General features: G+C 33.3%; 1 protein-coding gene across 4 annotated transcripts; it reads left to right on the plus strand.

The window, feature by feature from the left end:
* The first annotated feature begins 1257 nt into the window (after nucleotides 1–1257).
* LOC133311336 (uncharacterized) lies at nucleotides 1258–4965 on the plus strand. 4 transcript variants are annotated; one of them, XM_061512362.1, is made up of 4 exons: nucleotides 1258–1436; nucleotides 2167–2381; nucleotides 3509–3605; nucleotides 4483–4965. In XM_061512362.1, exons 2-4 carry the CDS (start codon nucleotides 2211–2213, stop codon nucleotides 4737–4739), a joined length of 525 nt encoding a protein of 174 aa, XP_061368346.1. In that variant the 5' UTR covers nucleotides 1258–1436; nucleotides 2167–2210; the 3' UTR covers nucleotides 4740–4965. The 4 variants fall into 4 exon arrangements, with proteins under 4 accessions (XP_061368346.1, XP_061368348.1, XP_061368345.1 ...); XM_061512364.1 differs by having other exon boundaries at nucleotides 1258–1430; nucleotides 2167–2384; XM_061512361.1 differs by having other exon boundaries at nucleotides 1258–1430.
* The last annotated feature ends 18265 nt before the right edge of the window (nucleotides 4966–23230 follow it).

Raw genomic sequence — 23230 nt, forward strand, 5'->3', positions numbered from 1 at the left:
CAAGGGTACGGACAAGGAGCGGCTCCTGGCAAGCTCCAGCGACATGAATGAATCGAATCAACACCCGAAAGAGAGGGATTCCAGAGACTGTGTTGGTATGAGACAGTACAATTGAGAATGACTTATAAGAATTAATTGGTACTACCTATACTAACGAGATGCATCTGCTTTTCGGTAGCCCGGATCGGAAGAACTCCACAGTTAAGCGTGTTTGACTTGGAGCAATTCTGGGATGGGTGACCTCCTGAGAAGTTTTCCCAGGAAGTGTGCGAGTGAGGAAAAAACACACTGAAAAGTCTCGTGTTAGTATGTGGGGATAGTCGTTGATTCTTGAAGTGGCCAGGCGTTACAAGTGAAAGAACTCCACAGTTAAGCGTGCTTGACTTGGAGCAATTCTGAGATGGGTGACCTCCTGGGAAATTTTCCCGGGAAGTGTGCGAGTGAGGACAAAGCACGCTGAAAAGTCTTAGTGTGTGGGGACAGTCATTGATTCTTGAAGTGGCCGGGCATTACAGAAATCTTTTCTAAAAACCAACCAGAAATCTTTTACCCTTAAATGAAATTTTAAATGCAATTTTCAAAAATAAGATTTGTGATTTTTTCCAATAAAAAAGTATGTAAAGCTTAAATATCTTATTCTATAATACAATGCAATTTTAATCTAAATCTTTGGCAAAGTATTTTATTTCTCATACATGAAATCTAAAAAAGATAAAATTTATCCTAAATTTTACTTGATTCCATATTTTTCTCTCTCTTCATGATATTTTCCATATCTTCTCCATTCTTCATGCAATCTTCAATTATCTTGAATACTATTTCAAATCAGAATAAATATTATTATGAAATCTCAAACAATAAGGTTAGTAATTTCAAGACAATACATTATTATCAATTAAATTAAGATTAAATTAATTGTAATCTTCAAAATATATTTTAAATTAATTAAACAATTGGGGTATAACAAATATCCACAATTTCTCTTTTTTGATGATGACAATCAATTTATGCCATGTACCAATAAAAATTAATTCAAGGATAAACATAAATGTAATCACACAAAGATGAAAATAAATATAACCGTTAGATCAACATAATTAATCTAACGGTGAGATTGATTGGTAGTAGTATGGTAGTAACATATGTTACAATATCCTTTTTCTCAATAATTAATTACTTAACGACCCAATCGGTCTATTTTATAAATTTTTAAAACTAAAACCGTAATAAAAATTGAGTTCATCCTAAAGCCATCTGATGAATCCTAACAAGAATTGAAGCAACCATCGTTGAAATTTGACGAAGCCAGAAAAAACCCCACTTTTCTCGATCAATCAAATCACGCGTACGTCGTTGTTATCTATATCCTGAAGTCCAAGGTCTGAAGCTCGCTAAGCTTCTTGCATATTTTCTAGAAAAGGAATCCCAATGTAAAAGTTCGACACCTGTCTTGAAGAATTTTTTTTCTTTCAACAATGATTTGATTATTTTTGGTGAATTGCCTATCTTATGTTCGATAAAATGCCTGAACCACCAACTCACCTGCCTTTGATTTGATTCTAGTTTCTCATATTAGTTATGTGCTATTTGATTTTCAATTTTTTCTCTATTTATAGACGTGGTTTTCCTTGCACTAGGTTTCTGTGTTGGTATGACAAAGACCATCTGAATGTAGATGTGGTCACCACTACTGAGTACCCATCTGTTAGGAGTATAGTTAACTTAGTTTAGATTTACTAAGTTGTTACTTTCTCTAGTCTTAATGGTTGGTGTTGTGGTCATGTACCCAAAACTCACATTTTCGATTCATATATTTAATCTTTTGCAAATGCAAGACACGGCTATATACCATAGACCCTTCCATGGATTCTGTGAATGGCGGGAGCTTTATATTATTGGGCTGTCCTTACTTTCTTTGATCTGTGCCAGTCACATCTTTGGCTTGTTATGCAGAATACACCTTTTCTCACTCAATTTGATTCTCAGATTCCCCTTTATTGCTTTCTTTCCTCCCTGCCATGTTTTGCAACACGTTTTTTATGCAATTTGATTTGAATTGGATTTTGTGGCTGTTTGAATTGATTGATTCATTGTTTGTTTGTGATGCTTTGTTCAATGATGGAATCGACTCTCCTAAATGCTATTTGTTGTTTCTGATGTCAATAGACTTTCAAGCTCTGTTTTTTCGGAGAATTGACTGGTGTGACTGAATGGGGGATGGGGATAAGACAAGGAGAGTCGTTTTCGTGACTGTAGGGACGACTTGTTTTGATGCTCTTGTGAGAGCAGTGGATTCCCAGAATGTTAAAGAAGAGTTGGTTGCAAAAGGGTATACACACCTTCTCATCCAAATGGGTCGTGGATCCTATGTTCCTACAAAGGTAGTTTTCAAACGTTTTCAATTTTTGTTTCTAGTAGTTCATTTTCTGATCTAAATTGCTTTTTTGGTTGTGCATTTTCATTTACAAGTTATAACTAGATTTTAAAATCAACTTGTGCTGAAATGGGCTATGAAAAATAATATGGAATTGTCACTTGAACGTTTACTGAATACTGAATGATCCTTCTAAACTTAACTTGATGTCATGACTGTCGATTGGGGTGGAGAAAGTTTGAAGAATCTTGGAGATAATTGGGTATTGCTGATTTAAGAGAGAATGGCAGAGCTGTAATACCATGTTGGTTCTATGAATTGATCATAAAATCGATTTTGTCCATTGCATTGATCACCGGAAAAATATAAGTACATCTGTTTAGTAGCACGAGCCGTATGCCTGGTTAAAGCCATGTGACAGTGCAACCAACTCACAACTTAACAACTCGGAGAGACAAACTAACATCTAGGAATTGTACGTGCAACTAAGTTTAACTAACAGGAGAAATGAAGGGAAATAACAATATGTAGAAAATTGTAGATAATCTTGCCTTGTTTGAAATTTAAAACAAAAGGAACACAATTCCATTACTTCTGTACACAAAGTATCGACAAATATCTGATACAGTTGTGCCGAGAAACAAATTTGGAAGGGTATATGAGAGGAAGAGAAATAGAGGATTCCAACACCCACTTACAATTGCTGAGTCAGCATTAGTTGGTTAGAGGGCAATCTAATGGTGAGAGTCACACTGATGGCATCACACGAGGTGGGTTACTAATAGCAAGTGGAGGATCATTTTAGAATCATCTTGGAAAGTTGGGGCTCTGGGGCTCTTGGAAGAGATCCAAAACCTCGGAAATTGTTCTTGATATCAGTGTCTGTTTTGTTAATTCGCAGTCTTGTAGCTTTTGTTTGTTCTGTAATTTTCCTTCCCAGTTCTTGTAAATTTCCTTGAACACTACAGTGTAATACCCATATTGGATCTGTGTTTGCATTCAATCTGATTGATACACGTTTCCTTTTCAAATTTTCTTTTTCTCTGACTCTGTTTCGTGTAGTATCCTTTTCAATAGCAGATACTTCTATTTTTACCGAGTTTGTTATTCCTATTAGTATACTTTTTGTTGCAGTCTGAAGGAGATAGTTCGTTGACTGTAGACTACTTCACTTTTTCATCCAGTATTGCAGATCATCTCAGATCAGCTTCTCTTGTCATTAGCCATGCTGGTATGCTTGTTCAGCTTGTCTTTTGCATGCTTTTTTACTAATTATTATGTAATGACAGACACGTTATAATTCTCAAGTCTACACTGTCAGTTTATCTGTTACTTGGTCTTGGTGGCTTGTATTTTGCTCTCTTGTCCATTTGGGTGTTAGGTATTGTGATTAGTGATTTATTGTCAATGGTGTTTGGTTAATATTTGATGACCTTTTCCTTTGAAACAAACTTGGCTTAGAAAACTTTTGGTTCAGTGTAACTGGGTGCAATTGTGACTCACTGGTTGGAGCTAAGAAAGAGATAATGAGAAATGAGTAGCAGCTGTCATCACAAGCTGCCAAACCAGTCAAAGCATGAGATGTAGTTGAGGAATATATTTTTTGTCTTGATCAAATGAGGAAATGATAAAAAATTTGCTATGAAATAATCCAGAAATAACGGGCTTGTAATGGTCAAAATGAGGGTATGGTGCAGCGCGTGATGTCAAATAAATGGAATTATTTTACAGACTTGTTAGTATTGAATTGATGCATTTGTAAGTTAAAGAGTTGAGTATGATTTGTAAAAAAATTTCTTATTAAAGAATCATTGTAGATTTGCTTTATCATTCCTTCCCGTGTGGCCCACAGACGATGTGGAAATGATTGCCAAGTTGCATTGATAAGATCAACCGTGTGATTGGATGTGTTCCAATTCCTATATGTGCTGCCTTAAAGCCTTTCTGCATTAATTCCTATCTATGCTGAAAATCCTGCATCCATTCATTGCCTTTCATCATGAGTGGACAACATGTATGATATGACTAAAGGAAAATTTAAGTGACCTATGTTTTTATTGTTATTTGGTTCTAGGATAAGTAACTGTAACTATTCTAATTTTATGCAGGGTCAGGTAGCATATTTGAGACATTGCGGCTGGGAAAACCTTTAATTGTGGTTGTAAATAAAGATTTGATGGATAATCATCAAAGTGAGCTTGCAGAAGAACTTGCCAACGGAAAGCATCTGTATTGTGCAAGTCCTGAAACACTCCATCAAACTATAGCAGATATGGATTTAAAATCTCTCCTTCCTTACACTCCAGGTGATGCTACACCAGTGGCCAAGCATATAAACAGATTTCTTGGTTTTCCTGATGATTGATCTGAAGGGTTTTTTTATTTATTTATGTTAAATCTTTGAGTGACGATAATCGATTCTGGTAATATCTGGATGCCCCCAGATATTCTAATTTTGAATTGCTAATGCTGTATTGGAGATCATATTCTAAGCAAGCAATATAAGTGGTGTGTACCTAATGATTTTGGATTCAGCTCTTTTAGGAACTCTTGTACTTTTATTTTCAACGCGTAACTTTTGCAGGTTAAGTTGTGACCCTCAAATTTTGTCTGAGGAAGATTGTGTAGAGAGGAGGAATTATGTGCCGCACGTTCAAATTCTTTGCTTAATGTAATGCTTTGTTATTGACCAATTGGAGATGAATAATAACTGCTAATAGCAAATATCAAATGTTAAATGTTAGCTTCATTAGGTTATTGCATATATAACATATGGGTTGAGTGTCTGTACACATAAAGTCGTGTCTTTTTAGTTTTTAATATTATGTCTTACCTGTAAAATATAGTTATAATATGAAGAAAAAAAATTTCTCTATCCACGTCAAAGTGATTGAGAAAAGAGAAAAAAAATAACTTTTCATATTATAATTATGTATTACCAGTAAGACATAAAGTTAAATACAATGTTGTGTCCTTTAAAAGCACACATTTTTTCCCATAATATATTAATAATTAAGCGCTCAAACGGAGATGGGGTCCTCAACCTTGGTATTTATGATGTTATTTTGCTTAATTAAAATTTTTATGGCATTTTTTTTATATTGATCCTCAATCTAAAGGAGTATGGCGAGAGAATTTTGAGTTTAATTATGACCAAATATATAATTGGGAAGGAGTGAAGAACTTTAGTTGTAATTAAATCTCGATTCGAGATTAGTCTTATAGCCGACTTCAAATGTTGAAACTTGTGGGTATACAAAACATTCGGGATTGACTCATCTCAAAAATTTAATTAGAATTGATATAAAAAATAGGTTGAGTGCTATGCGGCAACGTTTCAATTACCCATCATTAAATGAGTAAAACACATTAATTAATATTTTATAACAGTTGCAAATAAATGTGCTGAGTACTAGATAAAATATTAAATATAAGTAATTAAAATATTCATTGATTAAGTAATATTATCAATAAATAATATTAAATATATATTCAACAATATTTAATTGTTAAGTGAAACTAATATTTATATTTATGTTAACTGCGTCTACAAGTCAAGTACTCGGGTTGGAGGTGCTTTAAATTATAGTCGTTACGAGTAAAAAATTAAATTTAATTAATTGAGATATGTGGAAATATTGAGACATGAAAATTGAAGATTATCACGAGTTGCCAATAATTGAAGATTTGATATTGCGATATGATTATTGACCATGCAAAATATTGATATTGCTCCGGTTTTGGAGGAAATCTACCACATAGTCATGATAGAAGATTAACTTTGAGGCAATTTTTTGGGAATATTGAAGCTATTTTAAGTAGAGAATTGAGCTATCTTGGAAGAAACAAGCTAGTTGATCGAAAGAAACATGTGCCGAGAAGAATTTAGTAAAGAGCTGGTTAGAAAATGTACATAATATCGAAATTAAAGTCAAAAGTAAAGGTTGTTTGGATAGAATGTATTTGTACTAGTTGATGACATGGTTCTTTACCTTAGTTATAGATCGTTGGATAGTCGACGATGATTCCTTTGAGTACTCTGTAAAGCTACGATGTACTGACATCGACACGGGACACGACACGACACGACATTCTGATACGTAAATTTTAAAAAATATCATATTCCGACACGTTAAGACACATTTTGATATTAAATAATATTTTTAATATATATAATATAATTTATATTTAATACATATAATATCTTATAATAAAGTATATAAGTAGAATATTTTTTTTTTACTCAACTTCTTTAGAATTCCTTTAAAAAAGTAAAGCACAAATAAATTTATTATTTTTAAAATCCATAAAATGGCATTAGACAACACTTATAAACAGCCAATTAAAATTGACGTGGCCAAGCTATTTAAAAAGAGAGAAAACCTAGTACAAATAGAAGAAAGATGGTGGAATAATGGCATTCTATTGGTCTGTGCAAAAGCACACGGATCGCAAAAAAAAAAAAAAATCATAGCCGTAGATAAGCTAAAGTTACATGGCCATGAAAACACAAATCCACCTAACCTCTGTTGACATCTCAAATACAAGACAGGTTCACTTTAGGCAACCAGACTCAACAATGCAAGTGGGTGGAATAGTGGGATACTGGGATAAGCGTAGACTAGAAGAGAAATTTGCGGTGCTGAATATTGAGATCTTGTTGTTCTTGTGGGTATAAATATCACGAGGTCGTCGGTGGCCCTTCATATCCGGTTCTGGCGGGATTTCAATTTGAGAAGCCACCGGATGATTGGCGGTGCCCGACGTCTGAAGGCGATGAAGAGTTTCTGCCATGGGGATTTATAGATTTTATTTTATAATTATTTTAATTTTATAAAAATCTCAAAAAAATTACATTTCTACCCTTTGACCGTGTCGGACACGGTCAAATTCGCGTGTCGAGATAGTCAATGTGTCCGAAAAAATTGACCGCATGTCGAACGCGTGTCGGTATCTGACACATAATTTTTTTTTTCAAAACAACGTATCCGTGCTTCCTAGCTGTCAAGTATTAATTATGCACTGGGTTTGTTAACATATATTATGGTCATAAAAGCGTTGTATGTTAAATTAAAGTAGCAGAAGAATTAATTTTTTTCTTTTATATTTACATTATATATTTTTCCATTCCTAATTTATTTTTTCATTTATTATAAATTATACAGTCTCACACCTGTGCAAAATTAATACTTGACAACTCTATAAATAGTTAATGATCAAATAACTATTCAAAAATAATATTTTGTACTATTTTGGATAAAGTTTCAACATAACAACTGTAAATTGGATAATCAGGGATCATATCTCACTATTTAATCTTGTAATTGATAACAGACAAGTCCTGTCCACAAAAATATATACACATATAAGTACCAAAAAACGACTTCGTGCCATTACTAATACTATCTCACCACATAATATACATCATATACATAATCCTAACATATCACGGTTTACAAATCATATAAATACAATCATCCATTAAAAATACATATCTGCCAATACATAGATACATAGTGCATGATACTATAACATGCCCACAAAAAGTATATGAAAATCCATCTGGTATGCTCTAATCCTATGCGGGTCCCTTGCCTTGTGAGAGCTCTTCTACTACTGCCTTACCTGAAACATGTCCTCAAAATGGGGTGAGCGATAACATCTTAGTAAACTCAGGGTTTATGAAGTAGTCTCTACTCATGAGTTTACTTCCTGCATGAAAGGTCAAATAACATAGCATAGAATACATTATATATTTCGAAATATACACAACATATCCAGTGGCTATACTCCACGGCTGTATCCCATAATGAGAGCCAACATATACTTCCCAGCACCATGAGTACAACGTATGAAAGTCATACATATCAATATTATACTTCCCGACACCATAAGTTCGACGTATGAAAGTCATACATATCATATTATATCATATACATAACCTACATGAATGCTACTATACTAGTATCTAACAATCAACAGTCATAAATCAGAAAACCAAATTCCCACCGGACCATGGTGGAACAACAAAGAAGAAGAAAATCCTCCTAAACCAAGAGCTTACCTCTCGATGCTCATATATCACGACTACTTGAGTTACAAGTAACCTTCGTAAGATTCTCAGAATCCTGATCTGAAATCACCATATCGCCTGATACACATTACATCATAATACTCGTTAACTTAACATACTTGACAATTTCATACCTACACCACAAATCAGACCTAAAACTCATAACTTGACACTTGTTCACATAGTTTTAAACCTACATCAAAGTACCACAAACTATATATTCTACCTCTTGAATCTACTTGAAATACACTTCAAATAAGTTTATACTCTTTACTTATAATTAACTTGATTCCCAAACACTTACCTCACAACTTGTCCGAACCCTACGTGCACAACATACACATCTTTCCTAGTTTTTCACTTATCAATTCATCACACTTAAATACATACAAATACCATTTAAAACAACAAACCACAATTCAACTCTATTTAACTACAAGTGGTCCAATGGTATATAGGTAAATCTCCTAGACTTATTCATTTAATCACATTAATTCAATTGATTCATTAACCTTACAAACTTCCACTAACCAATTAATACTTTAATCAATTACACCTTATTCAAGAGTCATAAAACATTATTTAATACATTGCAACAATAATTTCATGGGATAAGATATTGTGACAACCAAATAATGTTACTACCAATGTTACTACCACATCTTAACCGTTGATTTCCATCAATCAAAGGTTATTATTTATTACGAATTAATAATTAATTAATGAGTTTGATTTGAAAAATGATAACCGTTGATTAACGGAAATCAACGGTTAAGATGTGGTAGTAACATTGGTAGTAACATTATTTGGTTGTCACAATATCCTATCCCTAATTCCATACCTTATTTTTTGAAATAGCCGAAAACAAAATATAGGGTACATATGTTTCCTTTACAATTTCTACTCTTAATTTTTCATTCTAATCATCTTTAATTTACTCAAAAATTAATCTTTCATATAGACATATAAACAAACACATGGTTGGCACCATTTCATTACACATAACCGAACTACACCGTATATGTGCAAGACTCCATAATTTTCTTCTTTTCAACAATCTTAAACATAGAACATCTTCCACCAATTAAACAACCAACATATATAATCATATAAACCACCAAATACTCAAGATAAAAGCATCCCTAATCAGCCCCACAAAATAAAAAAACACACTTGGTATTTAAATTTCCAACCATCCAAATTAACAACTATTACCTCAAATAGCTTCCAAAGGATGATCTTAGGCTTCCCTACAACTTAAACAAGAAGGAAAACTTCTCCAAGATGAAAATCCAGCAACAAGGTCGCTACCTATATGGTAGGATATATCTCCCAAATCAGTTACTCAAGAGGTGTAGTTTAAAGGGTTATGTTCCTAAGATGATTGGCAATATTTTTCATGTTGAAACCTAGGTGAAATTGTGACTAGATCATCAAGCTATTGCTTGCTCTTTTCTCACCATGTCTCTCGGCCAAAACCAGAAAAATAGAGGAAAGAAAGCTAGAAGTGAGACCTTTCCCACCTTGGGATCAGTTAGAGGTGCGTATCCTACCACAATGCCTCGCTCCTCTTGATTATGAGCAATGGTACGATGAGTCTCTTCCTGCATGACAACAACATAAACCTTGTTGACGGATAAGAGCATTGAGTTATTTGAAATCTGCGAGTGCAAGTTCCGGAAGGTGGCTAAATCCAACCCCATAAGTAACTGATAGACACAATCATGCTCTCTTTCTTCCTCGACCTCCTTTGCATAAGCGCAATTATCACCACACGTGCAAGACTTATAAGACTTGCTTTCCTCAAGTTCGTCCCACACTACTCGCAGCTTTATGTAATATTCTCCAAAGTTGCTTTCTTGTTGCCTTATGTTGGCTAAGCTCGACTTGAGTTGATATTGGGGTGGGAATTTCTCCACTACGTATCTCTGCTTCAACCCGAAGATCCTTCACCTCATGTAAACATTTGATGAAAGGTTGTAACTTTGGATCAATGGTATTGTCTATCCACCTATTGATCATCGAGTTGCACATCTCCTAGGTGTGCCACTCCTCCGCATTTTCCTTCTCTGGTTTCTTTACAAATAATTTGTTTTTCGCCTTAAGTGTATTTTTCATGAGCTTTTCCCAATTCTCATAGTTGGCTTTTCCTTGTAACATCACAGTCGTCAACAGGATCCCTAGACTATCTGAGCCTCCTCCCAGATAAAATGGTGAACCAGGATCTGACGTCTTCAATTTGTTACTTCCTTCATTGGCCATCCTTTGCTGGGCTAACTTTCCAACTCTTCTTAAAGCTCACAAATTGTGGAAGTGTTTAACACAAGATATCTCTGATATCAAGATATATTTGGTATTACAACTTGATCATATCACGGAGATGTAGCCTCTTAAAGAAGGCAAAAGTGGTACAAAGGTTCAGTGCAAAAGATAAGAAGCAATAACAAATGAGAAACATCCTACGCAACAACCTAATGGTATACAACAGCAAGAATATCACAATAATATCTACAAGTATAATCTGATAAGATATCACCTCCAACATATTCCTTATTTTTTCTTCCAAGGATTTTTCAAAATTTTCTCTGCTTTCGTTAGCTTAAATCATAGCCAATGGCTATATATACATGGTAACTTCATAGCTCATCTAGCTATTCGAATTGTACTTGAAGTTCCTTTATGAGAAACAATTCAAGTTCAATTACAAATATTATTGGCGCTTCGTTGCTTATATACTTTGTCATTACTTGATTGTCTGCACTAATATCTTTTCATACGTCGACAATATTAATGTTGTTACCACACAATTACACACTTTAATCATAATACTTGTTGAATATCATAGATACAAGAGGAAATGATAGTAATCCTTGTTGTATTAAACTACACAACATTGGTGCTATTATATAGCAAACCAATTGAAGAATACAAAGAGACACACTCAATGTGGAACTTCTACACTATTAACACTAACACTCTTAACACTCCCCCTCAAGCTGTAGCATATAGATCATATGCTACAAGCTTGATACATAAATAATACTCCCATTAGGAACCAAAAACAACAATGCTACATCAACGAAATGAAATGACTAAGTACAACAAATCAACTGGAATGACCATCAGTCTGAAGAGCTGATAAAGAGACAGTGCTGGAATGGACATCAGAGCATGGGTGGTGCCAGAATTATCATCGGCAAAGACAACTGAGCTGACCAGGACATCAGCATCAAGATCCCTCTCAGACATTTCATTTAACAGTTGGTGAGCAGCCGTGGTTTCTCATTGACTATGCTACAAGCTTATTACAAGAAAGACCAAGTAATATAACATCAAAATAAATCTCCTAAATGAGAAACCAAAAATCAACAATGTGCTAAAAATGGCGTCGAAATGAACATCAACATGGAAGATGCCGGAATGATCATCGGCAAAGACAATTGTGCTGGAATGACCATCAGCAACATGGACGGTACTCCCCCTCAAGAGGAACTTCTAAACAGTGCCGGAATTATCATCGGCAAAGACAATTGTGCTGGAATGACCATCAGCAACATGGACAGTGCTCCCCCTTAAGAGGAACTTCTAAACAGTGCCAGAATTATCATCGGCAAAGACAATTGTGTTGGAATGACCATCAGCAACATGGACAGTGCTCCCCCTCAAGAAGAACTTCGGTGTCGGAATTAACATCAGCGGAGACAACATCAGCAACTTGGACAGTGCTCCCCCTCAAGATGGATGATGAATAGTATAAATACTCCATCTTGGGAAGAAAGAAGATTAAAGAAAAACAAAGCTTCGCAGAATCGGAAAAGTCGCCGGAGACGGCGGTGGGTCGTCGGAAGAGTCATCGGAGACGGTGGTGGATCGCCGAAAAAGTCGCCGGAAAGTCATCGGAAAAGTCGCCGGAGACGGCTGTCAACGGTGGACGACGCGGTCAACGACAACGGTGGTCAACCCAACAACTTCCCAAGGATCATTCTTTTCTAATGTGACAGATCAGTCTAAGCTGCAGTCACAGAGCATACTAAGAAAAACCCGAAAAAGAAATAGCAACGGGAATCTCTCAAGGAGGGTGATATCTCTCTATAACCATATTAAAATTATGGAAAATAGAACTAAGTTAAACGGATTAAAATTTCTCTTGTTAGGCTCTAGATACCATGTTAAATATCATAGATACAAGAGGAAATGATAGTAATCCTTGTTGTATTAAACTACACAACATTGGTGCTATTATATAGCAAACCAATTGAAGAATACAAAGAGACACACTCAATGTGGGACTTCTACACTATTAACACTAACACTCTTAACAATACTAATATTGTTAAATAATTGAATATTGTTCACGCTCAATCACTAATGTAAGGTGTTTTCAACCGTTACAAGAGAATTAGATTTTCCTCTCCACCTTATAGTCTAAAGGGATTACATTTTGGAATCTAGTATGCCCCTCTACCATGCCATAACCATGTGTAATTTCGAGGCCACATAAATTCAACCCAAAACAATAATAAAACACTTGAATTTAAGTATGTTGCAGCACCTTGTCTCAATTATGTCTTATTTTGATGTGATTTTTTTATTACTTTAGTTGAATAAAATATTTTATAATAATTTATTTTTGTAAAAATTATTTGTTTAAAATTAATTTTAGGAAATATACATATTTCATGAATAATATTTGAAAATGTAGATCAAAGAACTTAGTATTTATAATGCTTTGCAAGTAAATATGAAGGGTTTCAAAGTACATGGTTAGTTCACTCATAAATTAGATGGCTAATTGGGTATGGAACATTTCATAACATATGAATTCAAGTGGCATGGAATGATTTCATTTCATAACAACAATAATTATGAGAAATGAGAGAGGGCTAAAGAATGAGAAAATGATAACTATTTATTTCACTATAAATGATTATTTCATATGAAGTCATGTGATATAAGAGGGTCCATTTCCCCGGTAAATATTTTTAATGCATTCTATATATACTTTATGAGTTTTAAATTAATTACTATTTATGCTACGGGTGAGAAGAAAATTTTATTATATATAAATATAGTATTGCGTAATTATTATTATTTATTTTCTCTTCTCTTCCTTTTCTTCTCGCTCTTCATGCTTTTGATAATTGTTCGTGACACTACATTCACTACAAAAAACACAGGATTTAACCACATTGGTGTAGCAACATTTATTGAAATGATGGTATAAATAGGAAAGTACCCTAAATTTTACTACACTGTTTACCAATGTGGTAAAATTACCCTTAAAAACAATCATTTTGTATCAAAATCACACAAACAAAAACGTCTTTCCTTATTACAAAAAAAAATAAAAACGTCTTTCCCCGTAAAAAAACCCTGGTGTGTTTGGTACAGGAGAAATTTTTTGGTGACCGGGAATCGTGATTAATGGGAATTCAGTAGAAATTGAGTTTACTTGGAATCTTACGAAAGAGGTGTTTGGTTCACCAAAATATTACCGGGAATACTGGGTAAAAATTACTGATTCCATATTTGGTTTAGAACGAAATATGACTTGGAATATGAAGTTATTTTACAAAAATAACCCCAAACTATTTTTACTTTTGTAATTGATAGATTGGGTCTAGATTTTTATGTGTATTGAGGTATTTTTGTCTCAAAATTTATTGTTGTGCTTTCCTTTTACTTGGTATTCTGATTGGTATTCCGAATTACCATATTATTTTTGGTAATCTGAATAGTGACTTTTCTTTATAAATCAAATTACCGGTAATCCTTGGATATCCGAGAATCGTAATTTATTCCTTCTACCAAACGTTACCAAAGAAGGATTACCGGTAATCCTCTCAAAAAACTTCAACCAAACACCCCATCGAGGTCAAATGAAACTTTGTAATATTTAGTTTTAGCTTTTTCTTTCAATTTTTCATCCTTCGATGTCTTCAAATCTTCGAACACAGCAAGTTCACAATTTCTTCAAATCCTCGTTTTATTTTGCATTTGCGCTTCATCACCTTCGTCTATGGTTGAACATTGAAGGTTGAAGAGCATTTTGAGTTCACCATTTGCAATCATCGGGTTGTAGCCTCTTTTCACTGACGTCGTTTGCATTTGTCTGCTTTCTTCATCTTTGTTAGGTATTTCCTTCCATTGGAGCTCGTTATTATTCCTCGGTGATTTCCTATTCTTCTAGCTTTTGTTCTTTGGTCTTGTCTTCAACTTTGCTTTAATTTTCTTAATTTGTTCAAGTTAAAAGGGATTTATAAGGATCTTAGTAAGGGTTTTGTTTGAATTTTGCAGAATATTAGTCTAGATATGGGCCACATTGCTATAGTACCGCTGATCGTGGGAAGGGAAACTTGAAAGAGAATAGAGAAAGAGAGGAAAAGAGGTAGAAAACTCGGAAGAGGCCATGAATTGAGAATATTGATTGAGATTTGTGCTGGTTGGTGGGTTGATTTGCTTTGCTCCTCAAATTGTTGAGTTTGAACTCGCGGTGGAAATTAAAAGCAGAGAGAGAAATGAGGTCTCTGTTGGACTGTCCTACGAGACAATCAACTTGTGGTCGTTCAATGGTGCGGCTCTAAAGATTCTCATACATAGCTGGATTGAATAAGAATCCATGTCATGACATTCAGTCGAAGGTGAAGGTCTTGTTTGCTAGCCGTCTTTACAAAATATGAACTGTATGCAGCCTTTACCGTGTTAATTTTTCTTGTTTTTGTAGTATTTGACTGCATGAGACTATGAGAGTGATGGTCTTCAAGCTATTAACACCAGAATATTAGTAGTGGTGTTAATAGCACTTCTAATGGATTAGATAGAGAGAAGACATCATTTGAACTCCATCTGGAAGCTCTGGATATGTGGATTTGGGATATAGTGCCAGTGCAAGTTCTTTAGCTGTGGATAATGTTAGAAGTTGTTTCTTTCCATGGTATATGAGGGCATGTCTTGTGAATCATGGTCTCTTTTTTAATTGAGTTTCTGCTCAAGTAGGTGGTGGATGCCAAAAATGTTTGCTTCCAGCTTAATGAGCATCGTGACTCATCTTCATTCCCTGAAGCATATTTTCATATAGCATTTGCGGTAATTGTTTATAATTGATTTATATTGATCTCATATGTATCCTTTTCTCATTTAATAATCACCAGAATTTTAGAGATTTGATGGAAAAGGAACAAAAAAGAAGGGAACACAATAAAATATATTTCACCAATGTGACTCCAAGTTATATAACACTAACCTTATACTCCTATTTATACTAACAATTTATGTCAGGACAAGCATAGTACAACTAGTACAAGCATTTAATCTAGGGGTACCCATAATAGTTTAACAATAATATTTCTTTCTGAATGATAAATGAAAATAGTGGAATTCAGTACTAAAGAGCTAATAATTTTGCTGCTTGTTTCAGGACATTATAATTCTTAACAAGGTTGATTTGGTATCTGCAGAGGGCTCTGGAGCTAATTTGCTGCTCTGCACCCATTCCATTAAAATCTAGACTACACGACCCATGTGGACCAAATTGGTGAATTCCATTGCCAGCTACATTTTGTAGTCCATGCCCCAAATTGGTTTTGAATCATGAATCAATAGTATAATTTTATTTGAACTTTGTGGGTGTGATTTTTCCTTTTAAAAATCAAGCCAGACAACCTCGTTTTCACGCTGCCATTAAAGGAAGTGCAGCAACCTGTTTTGCATTTATAGTTCAAATTGTTGAACTTATAATTCCTTATCGAAACCATTAACTCCACTAAAAATACATTGATTTTCTATTTTTTAGTAGTCTTTACATTTGGAAAATTAATTGAGTGGTGTTGATTATTTTTATTTTGGTGAATGTAAAGCTTTTAATAATTTCATTCAACACGCGGTAATAATGTATGATACATGATTGAAAGGGCCCTGCAGGCTGTCACTTTATCCATTAATCAACTGAATAAAAGAAAATTGTATCTTTCTTTCCCTGTTTACAGTTACTGTGGGTGAAGTAGAGGCCTTACATGAACTCTATAAGAAGTTGAGCAATTCAGTTATTGAAAATGGTCTTATTCACAAGGTGAGGCATCGTTTCAGATTAATGTGACGTCCCTAAGTTTGATCCTTTATTCTCTATTATGTAATTAAAGTTTTAGATCATATACACGTCCATGAAGAATTTCAGCTGGCACTCTTCAAGAACAAAAGCATGAGTAATCTGTTCGCAGACGGGGTATGTTAATCTGACCCATCTTTGTAATTTAGGATTGTTTAATCTTGTTCAGGTTCTTGGAGACTGATTTAACTGAAGCTGTTATGGATGTCATTTTCCATAATCTTTATTTAGCTGATATGTGTAGGAGGGTAGTGTCTTTGTAGAACATTTTTTAGAGCATAAATTCCAATTGCTTGTTTAGAAAGCCGAATTTTATTTTTGAATAGCCTTTTGAAGTACTAGTTTTTCGTAGAAGTGAATAAAAATAGTATGATGATGAAAATCTCGAGAGCTAAGTAGTAATAGTAATTTAATAGTACTAGTACTAGACTAATAGACTAATAGTAGGAAGGTCTGTGCTTCACTACTTGTGTGTTGTGCATGCAGTACAGCGAAATGTATAAACTGATAGCTGTAGATTTACTAGGCGTAAATTCATCATGAAGAAAAGACAAAATCATGAGCTTTTTAATGTTAAATTTCCCTTTATATATCTTCTATTGTCTTATTTATATATAGCTTTTTATGGATCCTTTATTTTTTATCTATAGTCCAGGATTATATGTGATTCATATTCTATGTCTTCCGCTTCCTTTAAATATACTGCAGAATATGATCATGCATGATGCATGTACGTAAGGTACTATGTGCTTATTGGATTTTATGCTTCAAATATTCATTACTGAACATTGGATCTTGTGTTGATTTCAGGCATGCTTCTTAGGTCCATCTGTAAAAGCCGAGAAGAAAGTACCTTCTATTCTAGAAGGGTTGAGTGATAGCTCAAACAGGCAAGTGGCATATTAATGTCTATGCTGTCTGGTTTAAAAAAAAAAACTAGAAAACAATATTTTCTTATTATCATATTATTGCACTTAAAATATGATTAATAAGGTTTCTTGATACATTTATGTGAAACTTTACTGTATATGACAATAGTGGTTTTACCTTTTAAAAGTTAATCTAATTCACCTTCATATTCTACCGCAATACTGATATTGTGACTCCATTTTCTATTTTCGTTAAGGCCTTGATTGCAAATGCTAGAAAGCATAGAGAACTTAAATTTTTAGCAAGAGTTTGTCAGTATTAATCATTTCTTCTGCACATCTTCAAAGCAATCAAAAGTTGGATAATTCTATATATAAGATTTCAGTGATTAAATTATATTCTTACTATTTATCTCTTTAATTTCTAAAGTAGTGGCCACCCTAAAGTACCTGGAAGAACACTCGTTCGAATAGGGTTGGTTCAGATCCTTGCGATGATTAACAGTTTCCAAGTTCCTATGATGCAAAACACACACATCTGAAGATAAGGCTTTATCTGGACTATGTACTTGCAGCAGGCCACTAGTATTAATCCCATTGTCCAAGCAAAAGCCTTAACCTGATAGAGAAATCATTTTTTATGATATTCCCTCTTTCTTTAATTCCTGATTTTTTTGGGTAGATTAGTTACTAATTTTTCTCCTTTTAGGGACCTATCTTACAACAATGACTTGACAAGACCACTTCCACAATCCATTGGAGAGTTGAAGAAGTTGTCAACCTTGTAAGGCAGTATTGGTTGTAGCTTCAATGGTCCAATTCCAGACAAAATAGGATACCTACAAGAGCTCCTCTTCTTATAAGGATTTTTAAGTCCGTCATATAGTGCAAATATTTGAATTGGTTTTTTAGTTGCTCTAACTGAAAACTTACTGAATAATGGTTTCATGTTTATTCGTATTTTCTATAGAAGTATTCTGCTATATAACTAATGTGTCTTTAGTTTTTGTAATTTAATTATATATCTTATATCCTAGTCTAAATCATTTACTTTGAATTGCAGATCTTTAAATTCAAATAGCTTTAGTGGAAAAATTCCGCATTCTATTAGTAACCTATCAAAACTTTATCGGTTAAATTTAGCTGACAAACAGCTTCAAGGGCTTATCCCAGTATCTAGTGGCAGCATCTCTGGTAAGTTACACCATGCGAAGCATTTGTATGTCAACTCTCTTTTGGAATAGTTCTGAAGATTCTAACAAATTTCTATTATATACACTATTCTTCTTTAATTTGATTTATTGCTTTGTTATTAATTCAGGTCGCTGCAGTCTTATCAATCATTTATGTAGTATACATGATAATTTTCCTGAAGAAAGTGTAGCTGGTGTGAACTAATGATGTTTTATCATATGATAACGTTAACTGATTTAGCATGTAAGAAGAATTTTTGGTTTCGCTTGTTTGGTTTTTTTTTTTCATGCCAAATTGCTTTCTTATTTCTTCTCTGACGAATCTGCAAATCTTTAAACCTCAGATAGAGAAAACAAGACTAGAATATATAAAACATGATGATTTAATATTAAGAATATTTCAAAGAGTTGTAAAGCAAACTCTGCAAACGATCTAGTCAATTGCCAGTGCAAAAAGAGGTTGAATTATAAACTTTGTAAAAATATGTAACCAAATATATACCACATACACAAACTCTGAAATTATTTACACATTTTCCTTCTATGGCACTACACATGCATTTATTATAGAACTCTCCATCTGAATACAGGGTGAGGAGATGGTTTGTAGAGGTGTCCTGCACCGGGATGGTTCTGTTCTCATGTCAGTCTCCTTGGATCAGTTAAAGGTAACATTTGGACAGCTCTTCCCTTGTTCTCTTTTCTATTGATGGAGTGTCAATTTCAGTAGTATGAATTGTTGTAAACATGCTCTCAAGGCTATCTAAAGCAGCATGTGTCTAAAGCTTATAATGCTTTTACTTGGGTATAAATGAATTATTTCCTATAAGCTCTAGCTAATCTAAATAATTATAAATAACATTGACCTTTGTTTTTTCTTACTGCAACTACAACATCTAGCAAATCTAAATAATTATAAAAAGAATCCATAAACGAAAAAAACAATAAAAAAAGGTTATTTATAATTATAAATTTTATTTTATATTATTTTTTTATTATAGAATAACATGTTAATAGTTGTTATCGTTATTTTTTATCCATCATGGTTATTTTTTATACAACTTTTATTGATTTCAATTATATTACTAATATTAGGAAGTGGTTTAGTTAGTTTGGATTTTCTTTTTTCTTTTTTTCGATAGTGGGGACATAGATAATTTTATTTTATTTTTGTTGTATTGCTAATCAAATATTGCATGTCTTAACTCTTAATTTTGCAGGAGCTAAGTTGCTTTCGGTTAAGCAGTCACCATGTGGCCCTGCAAATTTTGAGGAAAGGGTCCACACTTGTGGCATTGCATTATGGGAAAAAGGTGTGTCATTTTAAATGACACACCTTACATCCTTTTACTCTCATAAGAGGTGAGACCCACATTTTTAAAACTTTTTTCCTTTATTCCCTCCCTCATGATTTATCTCTTTCTCTCACTTAAAATGATATAACTTTGTGTCCTTTAAAATGATACACAATTTTCGCTTGCAATATTGTTCACTCATTCTATTATTCTTAATTATTTATAATGGTTTACATTTTTAATTACCAGTTGACTATTGTTGTGGTCACTTGTACTATTATCTTTATTGTCACATAAGTTCTTGTAAAGCAGTCCGGTTCCATTCTTATGAGTGCAATTATGACACTTTTATGAGATTAATTCCAAGATATTATGTCTGTATTATTGGACTGTAAATTTTATTTGGGTTGCATACTTGTATCTGTGTCTTTTGTTTTAGAGTACATTGGAATTAAAATTCACCATGACTTACTTGTATTTTGTTGTCATCCTTTTAATTCATTGATTCAATTTTCTTCTGGCTTGTAAGCACTTAAATATTTCATCTTTCAATCTAATGAGGGACTTCAATCATTAGATCCTAGTTTCTTTTCTTTAAGGTTTTAAGATCATTGTTGTACCTTGGAAATTTGATTGATGTTGTTATTTGCAGTCTTCAGTGCTTCATTCGTAACCAAAGTCAACTGTGGGAACTCCTGTATATATTGCTCTAGAAGTATTGCTGAGACAAGAGTATGATGGCAAGGTAGATTATTTTGGTTTCATGGTATTGTTGAAAGAAGAAAAAGTTGTTAACTACATATGGTAGATACTATGATGACAAGAGTATGTCTTTTGGGACCGAAAACATTTGAACTTGTGAGCTGGTCTCTTCATCTCTTGATTCCCCCAAACACTTTGGAAGATGGGTCATGCTATAGTCAATTAATGTTAGGCATTAGTGGTCTATATACTGAAAGATTATAATGTTTCTAGCTTCAACCAGTGGCAGTTTACGTATAACTTTTAACAATTTTTGCTTCCCTTTACAGGATTTTGGCCCCCACGGCATATATATTTTTTGCTTCAGCAATACCTGTCATTTCACTTGGTGAACAATTAGAGAGAAATACAGGTACTGAATATTCTAGCTTCAATATATTATTCTTTTTCTTGAAAAAAAAGTATTAAAAGATAAAGTCCTCCCAATGTTGCACTCGTTATTCGCCTTCACAATTGCAACCCTTTTTCTTTTTTGGAATATATAATATTTTTTTTAAAGAACTTAGGAAATAGAACAATATTATTACCATACTATATGAGCTTTATAACATATGCCTATTGTTTGCACTTGCAGATGGTGCTCTAACAGTTGTTCAAACCTTGGTATCCACTTCTATATGTGGCATTATACACTCAATCATTGGCGGTCAACCTTTGCTGATTTTGGGAGTGGCAGAGCCTACTGTGATCATGTACACATTTATGTTCAATTTTGCAAAAGAAAGACCAGAGTTGGGCCTGAATCTATTTCTAGCATGGACTGGATGGTGAATAGGTTTTTCTTTTGATATTTTTTTCTCCATGTTTTCATTTGGAGACCATGATGCAATTGTGTTCTAGTACCATCCATCATAATGTGACTTAACATTGTCCTGTTTTCTTTTATAACTTAAAATTGATGTCTTGTATAAATTCTTCAATGATATCAATAAAAAAACTTACATATCCAAAATTGGATATAGGATTTGGAGTTTGGTTCACGTTTTATCGTGTTTACTATTTTGCACGATTTAATATTATTTTCTTTATTAATGTAATTTTATTAAATTTGAAATATTTTTTAAAAAAAAAAATTCATATATTTAGCCACATTCATGAAGAATGTGGCTAAAAAAAAATTCATACATAAATAGCCACATTTTTTTTAGTGTGGCAAATTATACAGTTTAACCACATTTATAAAGTGGCTAAATTAACAATAAATGTGGCTAAAAAAAAGCTACCACACTCTGTCAAAATGTGGCAAAGTGAATAAAATAATGTGGTTAAATTATTGCAACACCACTATTAGCCACATTTAATTAAAATGTGGTAAAGTTAATTAGCCACACTTTTTATCAATGTTTGCCACATTTTTAAATGTGGCTAAATAACATTTTTGTTGTAGTGATTGGTCCATCACCTGATTCGATACATTTGGTCCCACCTTACAATCCCTCCATGAATAACTATTTATGGTTATCCTACCAAATAAAATAAGCTAAATTTCTTCAACATATACAATCATATAATTCTTGGTAACAAATTAAACCGGCGTTCTATTATAATTACATATTCACTGGCGTAGCCACGTGCCAGTTATATTTAGTGAGGGCCTGTCCCAGCTACATTTTAATATATTTTATTTATTATATATAATTATATAAGTAATTATATTTGGATTTTAGCTAAAATTGTAAGTTAGCTCTAGCTAAAATTGTAACAATGATAATAGACAAAGATTTGGAGCTATTTTGCGTGTGTGATCAAATAACAGATTGTTTTCTTCTTAATTTGTTCTTCTTCTTCTTCTTTTTTCATCTTTTTACATTTAGGGTTTTCTTCTAATTTTTTTCTTATTCGCACTCATCACCCGAAACTCAGCCATTCTGCGACAAGGTATGATGTTTCGTTCCTTTATCAAGATTTTACGGATACATGTTCTTGGAATATGCGTTGGTAATTATATTGGTTGCTGGGGAAAATTTGATTTACATTTTTTAACCTTGTAAAAGAGAAATTATTTGTCTTTGCTAACCATAATTGTTTATTGGGTGTTTCAAATATGAATAAAATTCATGCCCTTTTTTGTGTGGTTGGTTGTATTTATTGATTTTATTTCTTTTGAAAAATAGAGTGTTGTTTTACGTGTATCTTTTTTTTTAATTATTTTAATGTAGAGTTACAGTTGTTATTGATAATGGAATTGAATTGTTTTTTTTGCATTATTTGTGTTTGATTTCTCAATAGGAATGAGAATTTTGGCAATTAATCAGTGGAATGGAAACTGTTAAAGACAAAAATCAATGAAGATATATGTATATATATGGAGTATGAAAATTTCTTGTACATACCTGTTAACAACTTCTTCTTCTTTTTTTAAATTTTTTTAAATATCTAATCACTGATTAGATGATTTATGTCAATCCAATGTCATTTAAATAATTTTAGACATTTGTTACTGATTGTTCCATATTTATTATTAATTGGGAAATTTCCCTGTCCTTCTATGTTGATGTTCTTCATTGGTCGCGGCTAAAGGTGCAAATGAGCCAGATTTTGGCTTGATAGCTTAAGCCTA

Source organism: Gastrolobium bilobum, unplaced genomic scaffold (assembly GCF_033153095.1).
Source record: "Gastrolobium bilobum isolate Gb01-03AN ecotype WA unplaced genomic scaffold, APGP_CSIRO_Gbil_v1 utg11809, whole genome shotgun sequence".
NCBI classification, from domain to species: Eukaryota; Viridiplantae; Streptophyta; class Magnoliopsida; order Fabales; family Fabaceae; genus Gastrolobium; species Gastrolobium bilobum.

Bases quoted from the DNA above. Each gene is read 5' to 3' on its own strand.
- LOC133311336 (XM_061512364.1), top strand. From the start codon at position 2,211: ATGGGGGATGGGGATAAGACAAGGAGAGTCGTTTTCGTGACTGTAGGG. The intron at 2,385-3,508 runs GTTTTCAAACGT...TTTTTGTTGCAG, and splicing joins CCTATGTTCCTACAAAGGTA to TCTGAAGGAGATAGTTCGTT. The intron at 3,606-4,482 runs GTATGCTTGTTC...AATTTTATGCAG, and splicing joins TCTTGTCATTAGCCATGCTG to GGTCAGGTAGCATATTTGAG.